This window comes from Cygnus atratus, chromosome 15 (genome assembly GCF_013377495.2).
Source record: "Cygnus atratus isolate AKBS03 ecotype Queensland, Australia chromosome 15, CAtr_DNAZoo_HiC_assembly, whole genome shotgun sequence".
Classification (NCBI taxonomy): domain Eukaryota; kingdom Metazoa; phylum Chordata; class Aves; order Anseriformes; family Anatidae; genus Cygnus; species Cygnus atratus.
In genome coordinates this window covers 2,821,162-2,837,450 of record NC_066376.1, presented here as the reverse complement: position 1 = coordinate 2,837,450, position 16,289 = coordinate 2,821,162, and the positions used below count along the sequence as shown (strand labels likewise).

Genomic DNA, 16,289 nt, shown 5'->3' with positions numbered 1-16,289 from the left:
GGAGGGCTCCAGGAGCACGGCAGTGACATGAAACAGCCTCAGCCCTGGGCACGTCTGACCTGAGCCCAGACAAAGCATCGCAGCGTCTGGCAGCGGCGTTCTCACCGCGACGGGTGAGAAACCACATGGGGCAGGAGCATCCTGCCCAGCCCCGGAGATGTCACCGTGTGATGGGCATCCTCCCGCTGCCCTCGGGGGTAAAACCTGCCCACGTTCCCCAGCCAGCTCTTCTGCACCAACCTCTGCAGCGGGGCACCCCAGGGGAGATACCCCATTGCCTGGGGTGTCCGGCGGTGGTGGTGGCACGGGTGTCACCGCACAGCGCACCGCTGTCCCTCGCAGGGTGGTCACAGTGGTGCTGGTGGTCCTCAGCGTGGTCTGGCTCCCCATCCTGCAGAGCTCCAGCGGCGGCCAGCTCTACGTCTACATCCAGGCTGTCACCAGCTCCCTGGCTCCTCCTGTCACCGCAGTGTTCGTCCTGGCCGTCTTCTGGCCCCGCGCTAACGAGCAGGTTGGTGACTGGGGACGTGGGGACAGCCTGGGGACAGGAGGTGACGGAAACACCTCCGCAGGTGTCTGGGCGAAGAAGTGGGGAGGTGGCACTGGAGCAAAAGCCCCAAGGTGGCATTTCTGGGGGCTGTGGTGAGGAAGAGGAGGAGGAGGCAGGTGCTGCCATGCGTGGCCACCAGCGGGGCTGGCAGGGGACATCCCCTGCAGACTGGGCGCAGGTTTGGGTCAGGTTTCAGCTGGCTGGTGTGCATGGGGTTGTCCTTTTCAATGTCTGTCCCCGTGGGGTTGTCCCCACCATGGGGTTTGTCCCCTGCTGGGGTGACAGTCCGTCCCCCTCCGGCTGTCCCTCTGTGACCTTTGCTTTGCAGGGAGCTTTCTGGGGCTTGATGGCGGGGCTGGCGCTGGGGCTGGCCAGGATGGGGCTGGAGCTGGCGTACCCCTCGCCCCGCTGCGGGGTCCCCGACCGGCGGCCCTGGCTGCTGGCCGACCTGCACTACCTGCACTTCGCCGTGCTGCTGTGTGCTGCCACGGGAGCCGTCGTGGTGGGGGGCAGCCTGCTGACCCCCCCGCCATCCCCGGACAAGGTGAGCAGCGCACACGGGCACCCAGGGCCCCTCGCCCCAGACCCCCTTGGCTGGAGACGCCGGTGGCACCCAGGGCTCTGCCCTGAGCTCGGCCAGGGGTTGGTCCTGGGGGTGTTTTCTCACCGAATCTCACCTGCTTCCAGCTGCGGGATCTCACCTGGTGGAGCCTGCCACGGAAGCCCCCCCGGCCCTCCATGGACAGCACATCCCAGGGACCCCTGGATGGTGAGTGTGTCCTCAGGGGTATCCTGCATGGGTGACATCCCCGGTGCCCCCACAGCACCGTGCCTCAGTTTCCCCGTGGTCCCCTGTCCCCCCGCTCACCGTCTCTCTGTGCCAGGCCCCTGCTCATCCGCCCCGGGCAGCCAGCAGCCACCAAAGGCTGAGGGACCCCCGGCTCTGAGGGACACCACGGAGCCCCCCATCTGGGCCCGGGTCTGCAACATCAACGCCGTTGTCCTGATGTGCATCAATATTTTCTGCTACGCCTATTTTGCCTAGCAGCCTGTCAGGCCCCCAGGGGGGAGGGGAATGGGGGGAGAAACGGGGATTTGGGTGATATTTTTTTATTTCTCATGTGTGGGATGGGGGAAGTTTAAATCCGCTGGTGCAACGAGCTGGGTGTTCTCAGCACCGTGGACCTGAATGTGTCCCAGGGGACTGTGAGGTCCAGGGCTAGGAGAGTGGGGGGCTGCTGTGCATGGGGTCCGTGAGCCCCCAGGGTGAGGCTTTGGGGTGGGCACACGGGGCTGCGGGGAGCAGAGCAGGCGAAGCCCAACCTCCATGAAACAGCAGCTGCGAGGAGGCCGCACTCGAGGGTTTCATCCAAACACACTTTACTAGCTCTAAATAAAATATTAAAAAGCCACACTTTGCAGCTACAAACAGCACCAGCAGGACTGAATTCCTCCGGGGCAGCCAGTCCTGGCACCCTGCACAGCGTTACCGGGCTCAGCCACGTCCCGGCCATTTTTCGGCTGCCTGCAGCTCTCTGGGGAGCAGGGGCTTCAAAAGGTCCTGGCGAGGAGCTGCCACCCATCACGGCCCCAGCAAGAATGGGCAGTCCGGGCTGGGCCTGCCGCGGTGTTTTCCATTTACTGGGCACGGGACTGCGGCGGCTCGGCGCGGTGGTGGAGGCGGTTCCGGGTGCCAGCAGCGCAGCCTCCCCTCCCCGGCAGGAGCTGGGCTCCAGCTGCTCCCCTCGGCAGCTCCGGAAAAGTTTTTATGCCTCTTTGATTTTGCATGGCCCTACGCTTCCTCCCGCCGGGTTATTTGTCGGCACCGGGAGCGGGGCAGCCTCGGGTTGGAAGCCTGGCCAGCCTGGCCTCCATCCTTGGCACAGCCTCCGCTGCTGGCACGGCCTCCGTGGGAGGCACCACGCCGGGATGTGCAGCCCACGCTGCATGGGGACGGTGTGAGGACGGCGTGGGGATGGCGAGGGGACGGGGGGGGGGCGCCACGCGCAGAGCGGGGCGGCGGGCAGCTCACTTGCGCAGGGGGTGGACGTAGTTGCGGGGGAAGAGGCCGACGCGCCCGTAAATCTTCCCCTGCCACCAGTTGGGGTCGGGGCAGTCCAGCACCTCGATGATGTCCCCGCGGTAGAAGGGCAGCTGGGAGCTGTCGTGGGCCGAGAAGTCGAATTGGGCTTGCACGAATTTGGGTCTCCTCACCTGGAGGGAAGTCCAAGGTAGGTCGGTGGTGGGGACGGGAGCCCCCCGGCTGCCAGCGGCTCCGGTGGCCCCTCTGCGCTGAGCACCCAACACGGTGGGGACACCGTGACACTGTGCGGTGAGGAGCAGAGCATGGAGGGGGCTGGGGCACCTGCTTCGAGGACAAGGGTTGGGAGTGGAGAAAATCCTGCCATGGGGAGAGATGGGGAGCCCCGGGTGCAAGGCAGAGCCCTGGGGTGCAGGGCAGGACCTTGGGGTGCAGGGGAGGACCCCGGGGTGCAGTGCTCCTCTTCCTGCTGCCGGCAGAGCCCCCTGGGCACCCCGCCCCTTGGAGGCACCCATCTCCGCCCCAGCCCAGCTCCCAGCACCCAGTTTCACCTCCACAATCACTGTCCCAGGGCACGGCTTTGCGGGTGCCGGGCTCTCCCGGGTGTCACCTCCATCCTGAGGGATGGCAGCGTGGGCACGGCGGCTTGTCCCAGCAAAACCTTTCCCACCGAGCTGCACCCAAGGCTCTCCTCCAGCCTGCCCGTGGGGTTCCCTCACCCCAACATCACCTCCTTCTCCACAGCGCTGTGTGGCTGGGGTGCTCCACTGCCCCCTGCCCCACTCCACTGCCCCCTGCCCCACTCCACGCCACCCCTCTTGGCCCCACAGCCCCCCAGTGGCACCTCTGGGCTCTGGTCGTCGTCCCGGAGGAAGATCTGCTGCTTCTTGGCGATGGTGGTGGTCCTGTAGAAGTCCACCAGCTCGTTGAGGGAGTTGAACTTCTCCTCCCAGAGGAAATACTTGCCGTTGCGCTCCCGGAGCACCTTGAAATGCTGGACGTGCTGCCCGTAGCTGCGGACGGAGCATGGATGTTATCCCGGGCACCCAAACCCCTTCCAGCATCTCATGCAGAGCCCAGGGGCTGCCTGGGGGTCCTGCTACCCCCATCCTGTCCTGGCTGGGGGTGGCAGTGGCACTGGGGCCCAAACACCCACAGAGCACAGGTAGGAGAGCGGGGTGGCCATAGGTTTGGGTGTTGGTGAGCCTCAGGAGACCCCAAGTCCCAGGAGGATGGAGCAGGCTGGGTTTTCCCCTGTTGTCCCCACGTGTTGGCACCTCCTCGAGGTGTCCTTGGGGGTGGCAGCTTGGGGTCTCTGTGCTGTGGGGCTGGCACGGGGCTGCTGCATGTCCCCACCGCTGCCAGTGCCCCGGGCAGGGGCAGGGACCGGGCCACGCTGGTGACGCAGGGCAGAGCGCGGCTCCCTTTCATTATGGGCAAGAACCTCCTTAAATGCTTAATTAGAGATTAGCAGCGTGAGAAAGTGCCTGGCTGGCCTGGGGCCGGCTCCTGCACCCTGGCCCTGGGCAGGGAAGGGGCAGCAATGGGGCGAGAGCCCCGGGGCAGGCTCTGCCTGCTGGCACACCTCCCTGCAGCCCTGGCTGCCGATGCCAAAAATCCTCGGCCCCGCAGCACTGGGATGCTGTGGCACTGGATGTGTCCCCTGGGTGATGCTCTGGGCAATTTGTTCCTGCAGGCCATGCGCTTGCAGCTTGGACCCAGCCCCGTAGCTACCTGCGTGGCTGTCTTTGGGGGCACCCCAACCTGCAGACCCTGCGGTGCTGCCCCGGCGGGGGCGAAGCAGCGAGGTGGCCCATCGCAGGAAACCGCGGGGACGGAGGCGGAGCGCGGCGCTGCGGGTGAGAGGAAGGGGAGGAAGGCCTGTGCGAGGCCGTGCTCAGCACCCCCAGCACCCCGCTGGCTAACACATACCGGGCTGCACCAGGGCAGCCTTGCGCCTTCAGTGCCTGGTCCCCAAAATGGGGCTGGAGTCCCCGTGCCCACCCCCCTGCATCCCGCAGGCACTCACTTGACGGAGACGGAGAACTCCCCCGGGGCGCTCTCGCTCTCGCGGATCAGGAAGGCGCCCAGGTACTTGCGCTTGAGGAGCAGCTCCTCCGCCAGGTGCCGGGAGATCCTGCCCGCGTACCACCTGCAAGGGGCACCCGGCTCAGCACCACCGACCCCGCAGGCGCCCCGGGGCTAAATCCCCACCCCGCAGGATGGGGGCACTGAGAGCCGCGTTCCTGGGGGGGCCCAAGTGGGAGCTCCCCATCCCATTCCTGGGCTCCCCACGGGGCTGCACCCACCCAGGGCAGTTTTCCCCTTCCCTTTCACCACCCTGATGTGATTGGGGACCACGCTGCTTTTGCAGGGAGGACCCCAGGGTGCTGCAAGCACCGAAGCACCCTCCTGTACTGCACTGGCCCCGTGAGGACACTGAGCAGGGTTTGTGCAGCATTGCCAGCAGCCACCGCTGCATCCTATCCCTGCCTTGTCCCCCGCTGTGCCGCGGGTTCCCCCTTTCCCCCCTCCACGACGTAGGAACAGCCCTGCCAGGTGCTCGGGGGGGATCTGCAGAGCAGAAACCCCTACGTGCCGGGGTGAAGCCACCGGAACGACGTGAAGGAGCAGGGGAGATGGGAGAGTCCCCAGGCTCCACCACTGCCGAGCCTGCCCCCGAATATTTGGGAGCAGCAAGCACCGGGCAGAGCCTCTGCTGCCTGTTAAAACCACCGGGGAGCTGACAGCCGGGGCTTTAGCACAAAGCATCGCCCAGCCCCGGCCTCCAGGTGCTGCACGCAGGAGGCCAGGTCCCACCCAGCCCGGCTTGTTCCCCGAGCACCCAGCGGCGGCAGCGTCCGCCCCGGGCTGCCCCCAGCCCACGCTCCTGCTCCCCAGCCGCAGCCCCGAGCAGATTTCGCTACAGCATTTAAATGTGATTTACCAGGGGATAATGGTACATAAAACACAGGTTAAAACAGGGATAAATTATGCCGGGCTTTAATAACACGGTAATAGGATTGTGTCTAATGCAGTTGTAATCCCATAATACTTTGTTGTTCCCCGATTACCATTTATTTAGCGGGCAGCCCGGCGCGAGGATGAATTTCTGTGTGTCTGGGGTACGTGGGTGCGCCACCACCTTTGGTGGTGATGGCAAAGGGAGCCCACAGGCTGTGCAGAGCCCCAGCATCACTGCCCCATTGCTCCGTGACTCTGTTTCCCCACGTGCGGGGCTACCCTGGCTCGTGGGCGACCTCTGGGCATCGGGACCCACGGCTGGGATCGCTGCCGGGGTGCTGGGAGAGGACGCCCCGGCGCTGGGGTGGTACTTACGGGTGGGGCTTGACCTTGATGTAGTTTTTGGGGACGAAGCCCTCGCAGCCGTACAGCTCGGCCTTGTACCAGTTCTGGTCATCTTCCATGTTGAGGATCTAGGGTGGGAGAGGAGCAGAGAGGCATGAGGCTGGCCAGCATCCCTGCCGCAGCTCCTGGCCCCCACACGGGTCAGCTGTCCCTTGACATCCCCAAAATCTGGGGCTCTGACCAAGGCTCAGACGTTTTGCACAAGACAGGGCGTTCAGGGCAGCCACGCAGAGCTGGTTGCTCACCCTGAGCCCTCCATGGCTCGGGGTTCGGCTCATCGTTGGGCTGCCTGGCATCACCCCAATCCCCCAGCCAGGGAAGGGGGTAAAACCCACCCCCAGAGAAGCCGGGCTGCAGCCAGCCCCGGTGCCCCCGGGGCGATGGCAGTGTGGGAGGACGCGTCCCGGTGCGAGCAGGAGGGCTGTGACACCCGTTTGTGCGCGACACCATTTTCCAGCCTCCCACGCAGGGGCCCGGGGCGGCTGCACAGCTGTGCAAACAGGATCCGAAACCCTATAGGGCTGCGGGGAAAACACGCTGGGGAGGCAGGGCCAGGGGATGTGTGTGGCAGCTTCGGGGCCCCGGGTGATGGCAGTGCCCTCGCCGTCCCCAGGGGCTGGTGCTGCTGCGTGGCCGGGGGTGCTGCAGGGTGCTGGGGGCCAGGAGCAGCCCCCGGTGCTGCGGCATCAGCCCCATGGAGAGGGGTTGGTGGTGTGGTGTGGGAGCCCTTGCCCCCATGGTGGGGCTGCGGTGCCTGGGGGGGCTTTGAGGCTCCCCGAAGGTTTTTTGGCAGCTGAGTCCACCCCAAAGACAAGCAGCCTGGCGTTTGGGGCACTTGATGTTGCTGTGGGGCAGGGGAAAAAACGTGTTTCAGCCCCAAAACAGGGCTCAGCTGGTGCCACCGATGCCCCCATGGCCAGAGAGGCTGCGTGCCGTGTCCCAGCTAGGACCTCTCTGGAGATGTGCCCGGTGGCACGGACGAGCAGTACCCTCCGCTGCTGGGGATGCTGCTCTGCACCCCAAAACCTCAAAGAATGGCTCCTTCTCCCCACGTAAAGCCCCAAAGAGGCAACAAAGCCAGGCGCAACGAAAGCACCGGCATCGCCCTACGTACCCTCTCCTTCCCCCCAGCCAGCAAACCCCCGTACCTTCAGCGTGTCCCCTTTCTGGAAGGGCAGCTCGTCCTTCTCCGTCGCCTGGAAGTTGTACAGGGCCACCGACTCCATCCCGCCGGCTGCCGCGGGGCGCGAGCGGGGTCCCCCCGGGGCTGCGTGGGGCTCGCTGCCCCACGGCGCGGGGCTGTGGGGCACGGGGCAGGCGCACGGCGCTGCCGGCGGGCAGGAAACCGCGCTGATGTCAGCGCCCTGCCGGGGCGAAACGGCGAAAGCCACGAGGGATGCTGCCTGCCGGCGGGCACGGCTGCCCAGATGTGCCACCCAGATGTGCTGCCCCGATGTGGAGGGTCCCGCTCGGACCGTTTGTCGGGTGCCTGTGGGATTTTGGAAGGAAATCGGATGGCGACGGGCCGGGCACGCGGGTCGAGGATGTGGGTGAAGCGTGTGAGCGCTGCTGGGGGAGGCTTTGATGTCTCGTAGGGGCTGAGCGCCCCTGCGCAGCCTGCAGAAGGTGGCTCGGTGGGAAGGGTTCTTTCTGCAGATGTGGGGATGCGATCACAGAGGGCGGGCTGGGCAGAGGAGGCGATAAAGGGGGTGGATGCACGCACCTGGTTTCTTTGGAAATCAGACCGAAAACAACGTGCCAGGTGCCAGCCTCCAAACAGCGAAGTTTCCGCATGGCTGTTCCTGGCCTTTTGGGGCTGTTTGGGGGCTGATTTTTCCAGCTTTCCTTTTGCAGGAAAAAAAAAAAACTATCCCTTTTAGACCAAAATGACTTCCTGCCGCTCTCGTGGGCTGCAGGCACCGTGTGTGCAGGGCTCGCACGCAGAGCACCGCCGGCGAGGTCCCCGACACCACAAAACCTTCCTGGCGCATGCGTGGGCCGTGGCACGAAGCGCACAGAAAATCTGCCGGTCGCTGGCTTTGCTTTGCAGCGAGGAATTAAACCGGGGACAGCTGCGGCTCAGTCCCTCCCAACGGGCTTGGGCATTTTCCAGCAGGAAGCCGCTGCCATCTGCCCGGGGAGGGACGAGCCGCGGTGCTTGGTGTCCATGGGAAGCAGAGAGGGATGTGCGGGGTGTCCCTGGGTGTCCCCGCACCCGGTGGTGCACCAGTCCTTGGCCATTATCCCCAGCATGGTCCCAGGGGAAGCGGTGAGGCTGGGAAGGCCGGGGGGGGGCCGTGGGAACTGTGTGTGTGTGCTCGCTGTCACGAGGAGGACGGGATGTGGCGAGTCCCCGCAGTCACCGCAGCCCGGCCAGACCCAGGGGACGGGGCTGGGGCTCAGCCGCGGGGCGAGAGTCCCGTCCCTGCAGCCCCAAGGGAGCAGGGCTGGACGGTGCCTGGAGAAACCGCCCCGCAGAGGCAGCCAAAGGGGCCGATCCTGCATCGCCGAGCCCACGTGCGGGGAGGATTTGGACCTTGCCCCTTCTGCCTCTGCTTGCAGAGGGCACGGGATGGAGAGGCCGGGGCGAGGTGGGCGCGGAGGCGTCGGAGAGCCGGGGGGAGGTTGGTTCCCAACGGGTTTGGGAGCAGAGCGGAGCAGGATGATGGCCCCGATGGGGGCATTTTGGGGCCCGGCTCCCTTGGGGTCATGGCGTGGGGCACCCTGGGGTGTTGGGCATGGAGCCAGGCGCGGGGCTGCGCCACCCTGCGGGACAGCGGGGTGACAGAGGGCACCCACAGCCTTGGTGCAGCAGCTGGACTCAGGACCGGAGCAGGATTGGGTCCTGCCAGCAGATGGCAGCAGTATCCAGGGCGACACTGGGGACACTGGGGACAGTGCCACATGCCACCGGGCTCGTGCTGGAAGCGGGCAGCCCCTTGGGCATCTCTGCCCTGCCACCACCCACACCGCGTCCTCCTCCCCGTCCCCCCTTGCTGCTGCCCAGCAGGGCCCTGGGCCCTCCCAGCCCCCAAATCCCTGTGCATGGGGTGCAATTCCTCTGTTTCCTTCCCATTTGTGGGTCTGGGACCGTGGGCACGCCAGGGGTGTCACCCCATGGGCCATGAGCATCCCGGTACAGCAGAATTGGAGGTTCCTGCTGCCTGCTGGCCTCCAGCTGCCTCCTTCCCCAGGGAAACCCTTCTGCCTGCCCACGGGCAGCCCCAAACCTCCCCCACCCCACTCTTGCCCCATCCAAGAGTCCCCCTGGAGGGATCCTGGGCCCCAAAGCACCCTGAGCCCCGCAGCGCTCAGCTCCCGGAGCCAGCGGCTGACTAACCACGGGCCTGAGCCATCCAAAAAACCTCAAACCAAGTTTTTTTTCCTCCCTCTAGTGTTTTGCCAAGGATCCATATCCGTACGGCACACGCCGTACTGGCGCAGGGAGGAGCCCGTCCCCGCGGCTCCATCCGCAGGCGGTGGGTGCTGAGCCCTGGGCCGGATCCTGCTGGGTCTGCACCCCATCCCTGCACCCTCTGCGTGCCCCTGGGGTTTGGGGGGGGGGGGGGGGTCCAGGGGTGCTGGGTGGTCACCGTAGGTGGGTGTCAGGGTCTGCAGCCTGCAGCAAGATGCTGCGAGCATCAGCCTGGCTTGCGAGGAGACCCCGAGGGCTGAGGACGAGCTCCGTGGGTGCCACCACTCGCCCACGCCACCTCTGCCTGCAAACGGGGGACTTTTGTGGCCCTGGGGACAGGCAGAGGAGGGTGCTGTGGGTGCTGGCATCGCCCCTTCCCCTTGGCATGAGGTTTGGGAGTCAGCTCTTCCTGCAGAGCGCGTCCCGTTTGCCCCCGGTGTAAGTGGGATGGGAAACGGGAACCCCACGGGTGGGAGCCTGGGTGTGGGGTCTCGTTTTTGGGACTGGTTTTGGGCTGTTGGGTGCAAGCAGTGTCCGTGCCTGGTTCTGGGGACAGGCGCTGCCTCCGTTTTGGCTTAGGGACACGGCTGTGATGGACACTCAGTGAGGATCACTTGTGGAGAGGGTAGAGTTAATGAGTTAACCAGCAGCAGCTGGGGCTGGGCACCCCCTGGGCCCTACAAAAGGAGGTGGAGGCCCCCAGCTGGGTTTTTGCTGGTGGACAGGGGATGCTCTGCACCATGGAGTGGCTCTGGGACCTGCCGCCTCCTTCCTCATCCCAACCCAACCCCGCTCTGCTTTTGGCTGCCTGAGCAGTGTCTCGTTGTGCCAGCTGAAACAGCTTTAAAAAGCTTTCTGCTGAACCTGCTGGGTGCTGCTCCTCAAATATCTGACGGAGGCTTCTGGGGTGAGAAACTACCACGGCATGCAGCCCTCCTGCTTGGTGCTGGGCTGCCTGCATGCCTTGTGGGGAAGGTGGGCTCCCCATAACCATAATCACTGGTCAGGCTGGTGCCACGGCATGTTCAGGGTCTGGGGGTCTCTCTGCTGCTTCTCGTGGCCCCCTTGGGAGCACCCCTGGGTTGTTGGGGCCAGGAACCCAGGGTGTCCCGATGCTGCTTTATCCCATGGGAGAGAAATCAGAAGGATCTCTAACATGGAGCGGGCGTGGGGCTGGGTGTGGAGGCTGTCTGCTGGGGCTGCTTGCCCCAGAGGAAGGCTCCTGGAGGGGCAGGAGGGCTCTGCAGCACGTGAAGGGCTCGTGCCAGGGAAGCCATGTGCGTGCTCGCATCCTGACACAACCCGCTACAGGAACAGCTTCTGCGAAGCTCCCCCTCAACAGTGACATCTGTTATTTTTCTGGGATTTAAGAAGATTAAAAAAAAAAAAACATAAAAAAATGAGAAGTCTTGTGCGTAGGTGAGGGGATGCTGCCGCTGTGGTGACTCAGAGGGGACGTCTGCAACTCCTGAGAGCAGCAGTGGTTTGGGCAGCACTTGTGAATGATGGCTGGCAAAGGGGCGGCTGCGCTCTCATTCGGAGAAGCAATTCAATTTCGGTTCCTCCTTAGGGCTGGCTTGTTAACAAAGAAGTTATTAATAACCAATTAAGCCCGAGCTCACGTCACGCCTTCCTCTGGAAGCGCGGCAAGAGCCTCTGCGGTTCCTCCTTCGGCACCGTACCCACCCGCTGCTGCACGCGTCGGGGCTGGATTTGGGGGGTTCACGTGGGGCTGTGCGGGGGGAGCACGTCCAGGGGATGTCCTCTGGGTGCAGGAGGCAGGGATGGGGGTGACCTCTGCTGCTGGGGTGGCTCGGGGCTCATTTTGGCTGGAGTGGCAACGGGTGTCTGCTGAGCCCATTGTGCCAAGGGCAGTGCTGCTTGGCGAGGAGTTTGGTCAGCCCCAGGGCAAAAATGGGGGCGCTGAGGCCATTCGGGGTGCCCGGAGGGAGGAGGATGTGCATGTGGCCGTGTCCCTGGGCAGCAGGGAGGCCGCTGGAGCGGTGCCCGCCGGGATAATTCACCGGGTGCCGGATGCGCTGTAAAAACCAGAGAATCCAGGCACTGTGCTCCTCCTGAAACCGGCTATTCAGGAGAGAGATGAGGAAGACAAGAGGGAGGAAGCGGAGGGGAGATGCAGCACTGAAGCCTTCTGTCTGGCCGGGGCGGATGCAGGTGCAGCTGCGGATTCCCCGGATGCTCCGGCTGCTCTGCGCCGCCCTTTCCTGCGGGGACAGAGGAGATGCAGGCAGGAGTCCTTGCCCCCCTCCAGCTCATCTTTTGCTCTGATTTATTCTTGCTGCCGCAGCGTCTGGGGCAGCTCCTCCTGTAGTCTGGGCCTCAAGGTGGCAGGTCTGCGGGGATTCTCTGAGGTCTGATAAAGGGGTGAGCTGTCTCAGGGGTTTGTGACCTCTCTCCCCTCCCCAGCTGCCTGTCTTCAGGAAATGTTGAGAGATGAAGTAGTTTTGAAATTTCTGCCCAGCCCATCAGCAGCCTGGTCTGAGATGAGCCAACAGCATCGGAGGCTGTGAGGAGGAGTCCACGCACATGGCATCGTCAGTCCCTAGCCACACAGGGCCACATAATCACCTTCATTTTTGTAGAAAATCCAGCTAAATAAGGACGCCGCCACTGTTTTGGTGGCGCATCGCTGCCTCGTGCCATTTTCCCAAGTGGTGTTTTCGCCTGTACAAGGCGAGAGGAAAGAGTGAGCAAAGACTGGAGGAGGCCACAATAAAACTGATGGATCCTTCCCTGGGGCTGTGTCAGATTGTGATTTCTGACACATCGGCTGTGGAAATCCAGGGTAATTTCACTGAAGCCTCGCCAGATATCCGCCTGTGTAAATGAGGCAGGATCTGGCCCGACTGTTTTAAAGGAACACTGCCCGGTGGTTAGCCCTCGGATGCATGCTTTTGCTGTCTGCCCCTTGGCAAATGCCATGTGCAGCACTCACACAGGGCAATGCCTCACTTTAAATGGGAAGTTGGGGCACTGCTCTCCCTAGAAATGCTCCTGCAGTGCTGCAAATGACAGCATTTGCTCCAACAGAAGAGTTGATGGGATATCCAGGAACCTGGGCCACCCCCCACTGAAGGTGATGGCCCAGGAGCAGAGTGGCTCCAGGGCTTCAGCTCGAGTGCCATAAGGCATGAGCATTAGCACGGCTGTAAAAACCTTTCCCATGTAGGTGTACGTACAGCATGTGCATACATTGAGATGCGCTTGCAATACCCAGCAAAATATATGCAAAATAATCTAAGTCTGTTTATATAAAGTATTCCCTCCAGCTGGGTGTTCCTTCCAGCTCACCAGGCAGCAAGCTTCTGAAATGCAGCTTTGCTATCTTCCTTCCCTTCTTTTCCCCTCTTGGTCTGAAAGAGGAACTGGTTTTGCTTTTTGCTGGCTTTGGGGTTTCGCTGGGGAGCCCTGGCTGACTGACAGTCCTGGTCCTCACAGGCTTTGCGTGTCCTGTTTTCTCAGCTTGCGATGAGGCAGCAGAGGATGTAGGGGTGTGTTGTGTCCGCGTGTTGTCTCGGTGCATTAGTGTTGCAGGCTGCTCTCCCGCTGTGCTGGAGGAAGGTTCAGGAGGGGTCTGACAAGTGCATCATGCCAGACGGCCCCGTTGGTCCCACCAGCTGCAGGACTGGGATTTCAGCTGCTCCAGGCTTCTTTGCAGGAACTGGGGACCTGTGGAGCAGTGGGGATGGTCAGGACCAAGAGCACCAGGCACAGAGCTGGTGTCTCTCCTGGGAGACCCTCAAAACCACCCCGGGCAAGGGCTCCAGCCTGGGTGCCTGCCTTTTCTCCCTCTGGGGATTAACCCGAGGTCTGCAGCGCAAACTGGTGTTTGTTCGCTGCTCCCTCAGCTGGGCTCAGCAATGCAGCCTCCAGTGGCTTGCAGCTGCACTATTCCTGGTTCCCCAGGGCAGTGACATTTACTGCTTCACTAAATCATTTTAGCATGTGTTTAAATCTACCATGTAGGACAGGCTCTGAACACCCCGGGTGCTGAAGGCTGAAAAAGCATGCCACCTGCCTACAAGGCTTAGATGGCCTCAAGGATGTAAAACACGCCAGTTAATGGAGAGTCTGGGGAAAGGCATATGGAGACGGAGCTTTTGGGAGCAGCCCAGGACAACCCTGCTCAGGAGAGCTGAGAGACAGCATGTGAAAGCTGTGCTTCATCCCTGCTTTCTAGTACAACACATGGGCAGGTCTGATGTGCAGAGCTGTGGGGCAGCATATGGGAAGGTAGGAGCATCTCTCCTGCCCGAAATTAATGACGTCCAGTCCAGAATCCCAGCACTGGTAGTGATCAATAATGAATGATGGAGGAAAATACTGGAAATAGGTGAACAGAAATATTTCCTTCTGTTCTCCTAAGACCCAGTGGTGTGGGGCTTGGACATGTCTAAACCAGCTCTGACTTTGTGTATAAGATGAATCTTGAAAGAGGCACCCGAGAATGGCAGCATCTCAGTTTTTCACCTCCACAAGGCTCTGATTTTGGTGCAAAATGGGATGTGGTGCCCTGCCCAGAGGGAAGATGCGAGTCTCATATTTCTGTCTCGTGATAACGGAGTGCAAGCAGGAAAAGCTGATGCAGACCCACTCCTTGCAAATGTCTGTAATGAAAAATTGCAAGTGGAACAATAGAGAGCAATGCACATGTAGTGCTCACAGGGAAGCATCTGCCCATTTTTCTCTTGGGAGCCAGACTGGTGGCTTCAGTGGAGGAAATCGTTTGTAAAACACAGCCCTTCCTTTCCAAGTGGTTAAGACCCTTCCAAGTATAAGTTGCTTTTAGGCTTTGCTGTGCAGGTGTCAGAGCTTTTCTTCCAGCCCACTGGTGACCCATGGGGGATTTTCAATACGGAGGCAGTTCAGGCTTACTTGGCTTTCACTCTTACCGAGCAGGTTATTCAGTTTACGCATCTCTACAGAGGCCATTTTCAGCATTGCTAAAATCTGTTGTGGCTGTAACAGCTTGCACCCCCCTCCAGGCTCATGAAGTGACATGCAAGCGCTGAAAGAGGCTTCTTGACGGACAGAGGAAGCCTATGGTCTGTAGCAACTTGCTTTGCAGTTATTTTTGCTTGAGGTTGAGGTTGCGGTTTGTGCCCCAGAAGAAACGGGGCCATGCACAGCCAGTTCCCAGCAGCGCTGGTACTTGCTTCATCCCTTCTCTGATCAAAAATGTTTGACTTCTGATCTTCGGAAGGGAATGGGTTCCTTTGACTTCCCCTAATGTCCACAAAGTCAGGGAGCACTCTTGTATTTCTTCACCTCATTCAGTCTTTAAGAATGTGGAAGCTCGTAGGAGTATTAATTACTGGCAATTATAACCTGCTTGGCCAGCTGTCATGCTCAAATGGCTACTGAAACCAGCTATCGTAGAAGATGCAGGTTGTTCTTACAGGCTCGTCTCAGCCAAGGGAGCCTTCTGGTTCAGGGGCTGGCAGAGCAGTTGTCCAGCACGACCGATCCGCGGAGCAGCTCAGCCAAATAGCGTTAGGATTGAATGTGCTCGGAGCATTTGTTGCCTGCAGTGTTTGTGCTACGAAGTCCTGATGGCTTGTCACGAATCTCTCCCAGCCCAGCTGGTGAATTTTTAATCTGCTTGTTGATTACACAGGGACCATGTATTTACAGCTCTGCGCTGGTGTTCAGTTTTTGCATTAGGAAATCACCTGGGAAGACCTGCTGGGGATGAGATGCTCTGTGACCGGCCGGCAGCGACAAGCTAGGAGCTGTGACCGTGAATACAGATGTGAAAGTTGCAACTGGATTCGTGAGCCTGGGAACTGAGGAAGTTCAGTTGCAGAAGTGGGAATCAGAAACCTCGAAATGGGGCCAAGTAATTAAGCAACTGCTGGGGTGCTGTGCAAACACCAACCCTATAGAGAGCCCTCAGTTTTCATCTGTCAAGGGAAAAACTACCAGCTTTTCAGCTGTGACAATCGACGATGGGCATCCAGCTGTAATCCAGGGGCTCAGTAGCTCCGCATTACCAATCCCCTGATTTAAAAGAGGGAGCTCAAAATGCCTGTGGCTTCCAGTATTTAGCCTGCTGCAGGGGTCCTGTCTTTGCTACTGAGAGCGATGGCATGAAATTTCTGCACTACGAATGGCTGTAGATATGTGCTGTAGATATAAAGCTTATTTCTCAGGGCTATAGGCAGATGTGGCTTGCCAGATGTGATTTACAGGAGAAGAGCACACATGCAGGAAGCTCCCTGGACCAGCCAATGCCTCAGGTCCATGTCTGAGCACCCCCTTGGTGTGATAACACCAGTTTCAATCTTTCTCCCCCTGATTCACCCCAGGTAAGTGGTAGATGAATCACCATGCTTTACCTCTGGTGGGCAAGACAGTGCTTTGCTCATAGGCCCTGAATTTTTCGTGCTTGAATGCGAAACTTTTGGACTCGAGTCTTTCTGACATGGCTATGGTCGCTGCTGAGAGCTGGCATTGCTCTCACGGGCTACCTGCTTGGTTGTATGTTTTATTTGTCAGAAAAAATGCTTTTGCCCCCACTTTCCTTGTAGTGTATGAAGTCTGTTTTCCTATCCAGCTAGGTAGGAGCAGCCTAGCTCGCTGTCCCAGCCCACCAGGAGAGGAGACCACTGTCAGAGAAGCGCTGGGAGTCAGCAGCACAGCTCCTGGCTGGGTGTTTTCCTTCAAGGTGAGGAAGATCTGGGAGGAGGGAGGATAATCTCTCGCCGTGTGAGGTCCTTGCACAACACCACCACTCATCCTGCAGTCGGCCTGCTATTACGAAGCCCAGATCGGTCTGAGGATGGGCCTGGGGCGAAAGGGAGGGCCCGACTCTTCGGGTGACATTCTTTGGGTGGCTGCTGCGATGATAAAGAGGAACTCTGATGGGTGACGTTGCCTATCAGGCCCTTCCT

General features: G+C 61.0%; 2 protein-coding genes across 2 annotated transcripts in view; one reads left to right on the top strand and one right to left on the bottom strand.

Annotated features, from left to right (window-relative positions):
• SLC5A10 (solute carrier family 5 member 10) overlaps nucleotides 1-1,595 on the top strand; it is a 36,157-nt gene extending 34,562 nt beyond the window's left edge. Inside the window, exons 11-14 of the mRNA XM_035563314.1 lie at nucleotides 343-511; nucleotides 879-1,094; nucleotides 1,238-1,319; nucleotides 1,435-1,595. Coding sequence (XP_035419207.1) covers nucleotides 343-511; nucleotides 879-1,094; nucleotides 1,238-1,319; nucleotides 1,435-1,595 — 628 coding nt within the window. The remainder of the gene's footprint in view (nucleotides 1-342; nucleotides 512-878; nucleotides 1,095-1,237; nucleotides 1,320-1,434) is intronic.
• A 983-nt stretch (nucleotides 1,596-2,578) lies between these two features.
• Nucleotides 2,579-7,186, bottom strand: GRAP (GRB2 related adaptor protein). The gene is made up of 5 exons (XM_035563266.1): nucleotides 7,109-7,186; nucleotides 5,931-6,028; nucleotides 4,621-4,743; nucleotides 3,436-3,604; nucleotides 2,579-2,764 (listed from the first exon to the last, which is right to left on the bottom strand). Exons 1-5 carry the CDS (start codon nucleotides 7,184-7,186, stop codon nucleotides 2,579-2,581), a joined length of 654 nt encoding a protein of 217 aa, XP_035419159.1.
• Nucleotides 7,187-16,289: the final 9,103 nt, after the last annotated feature.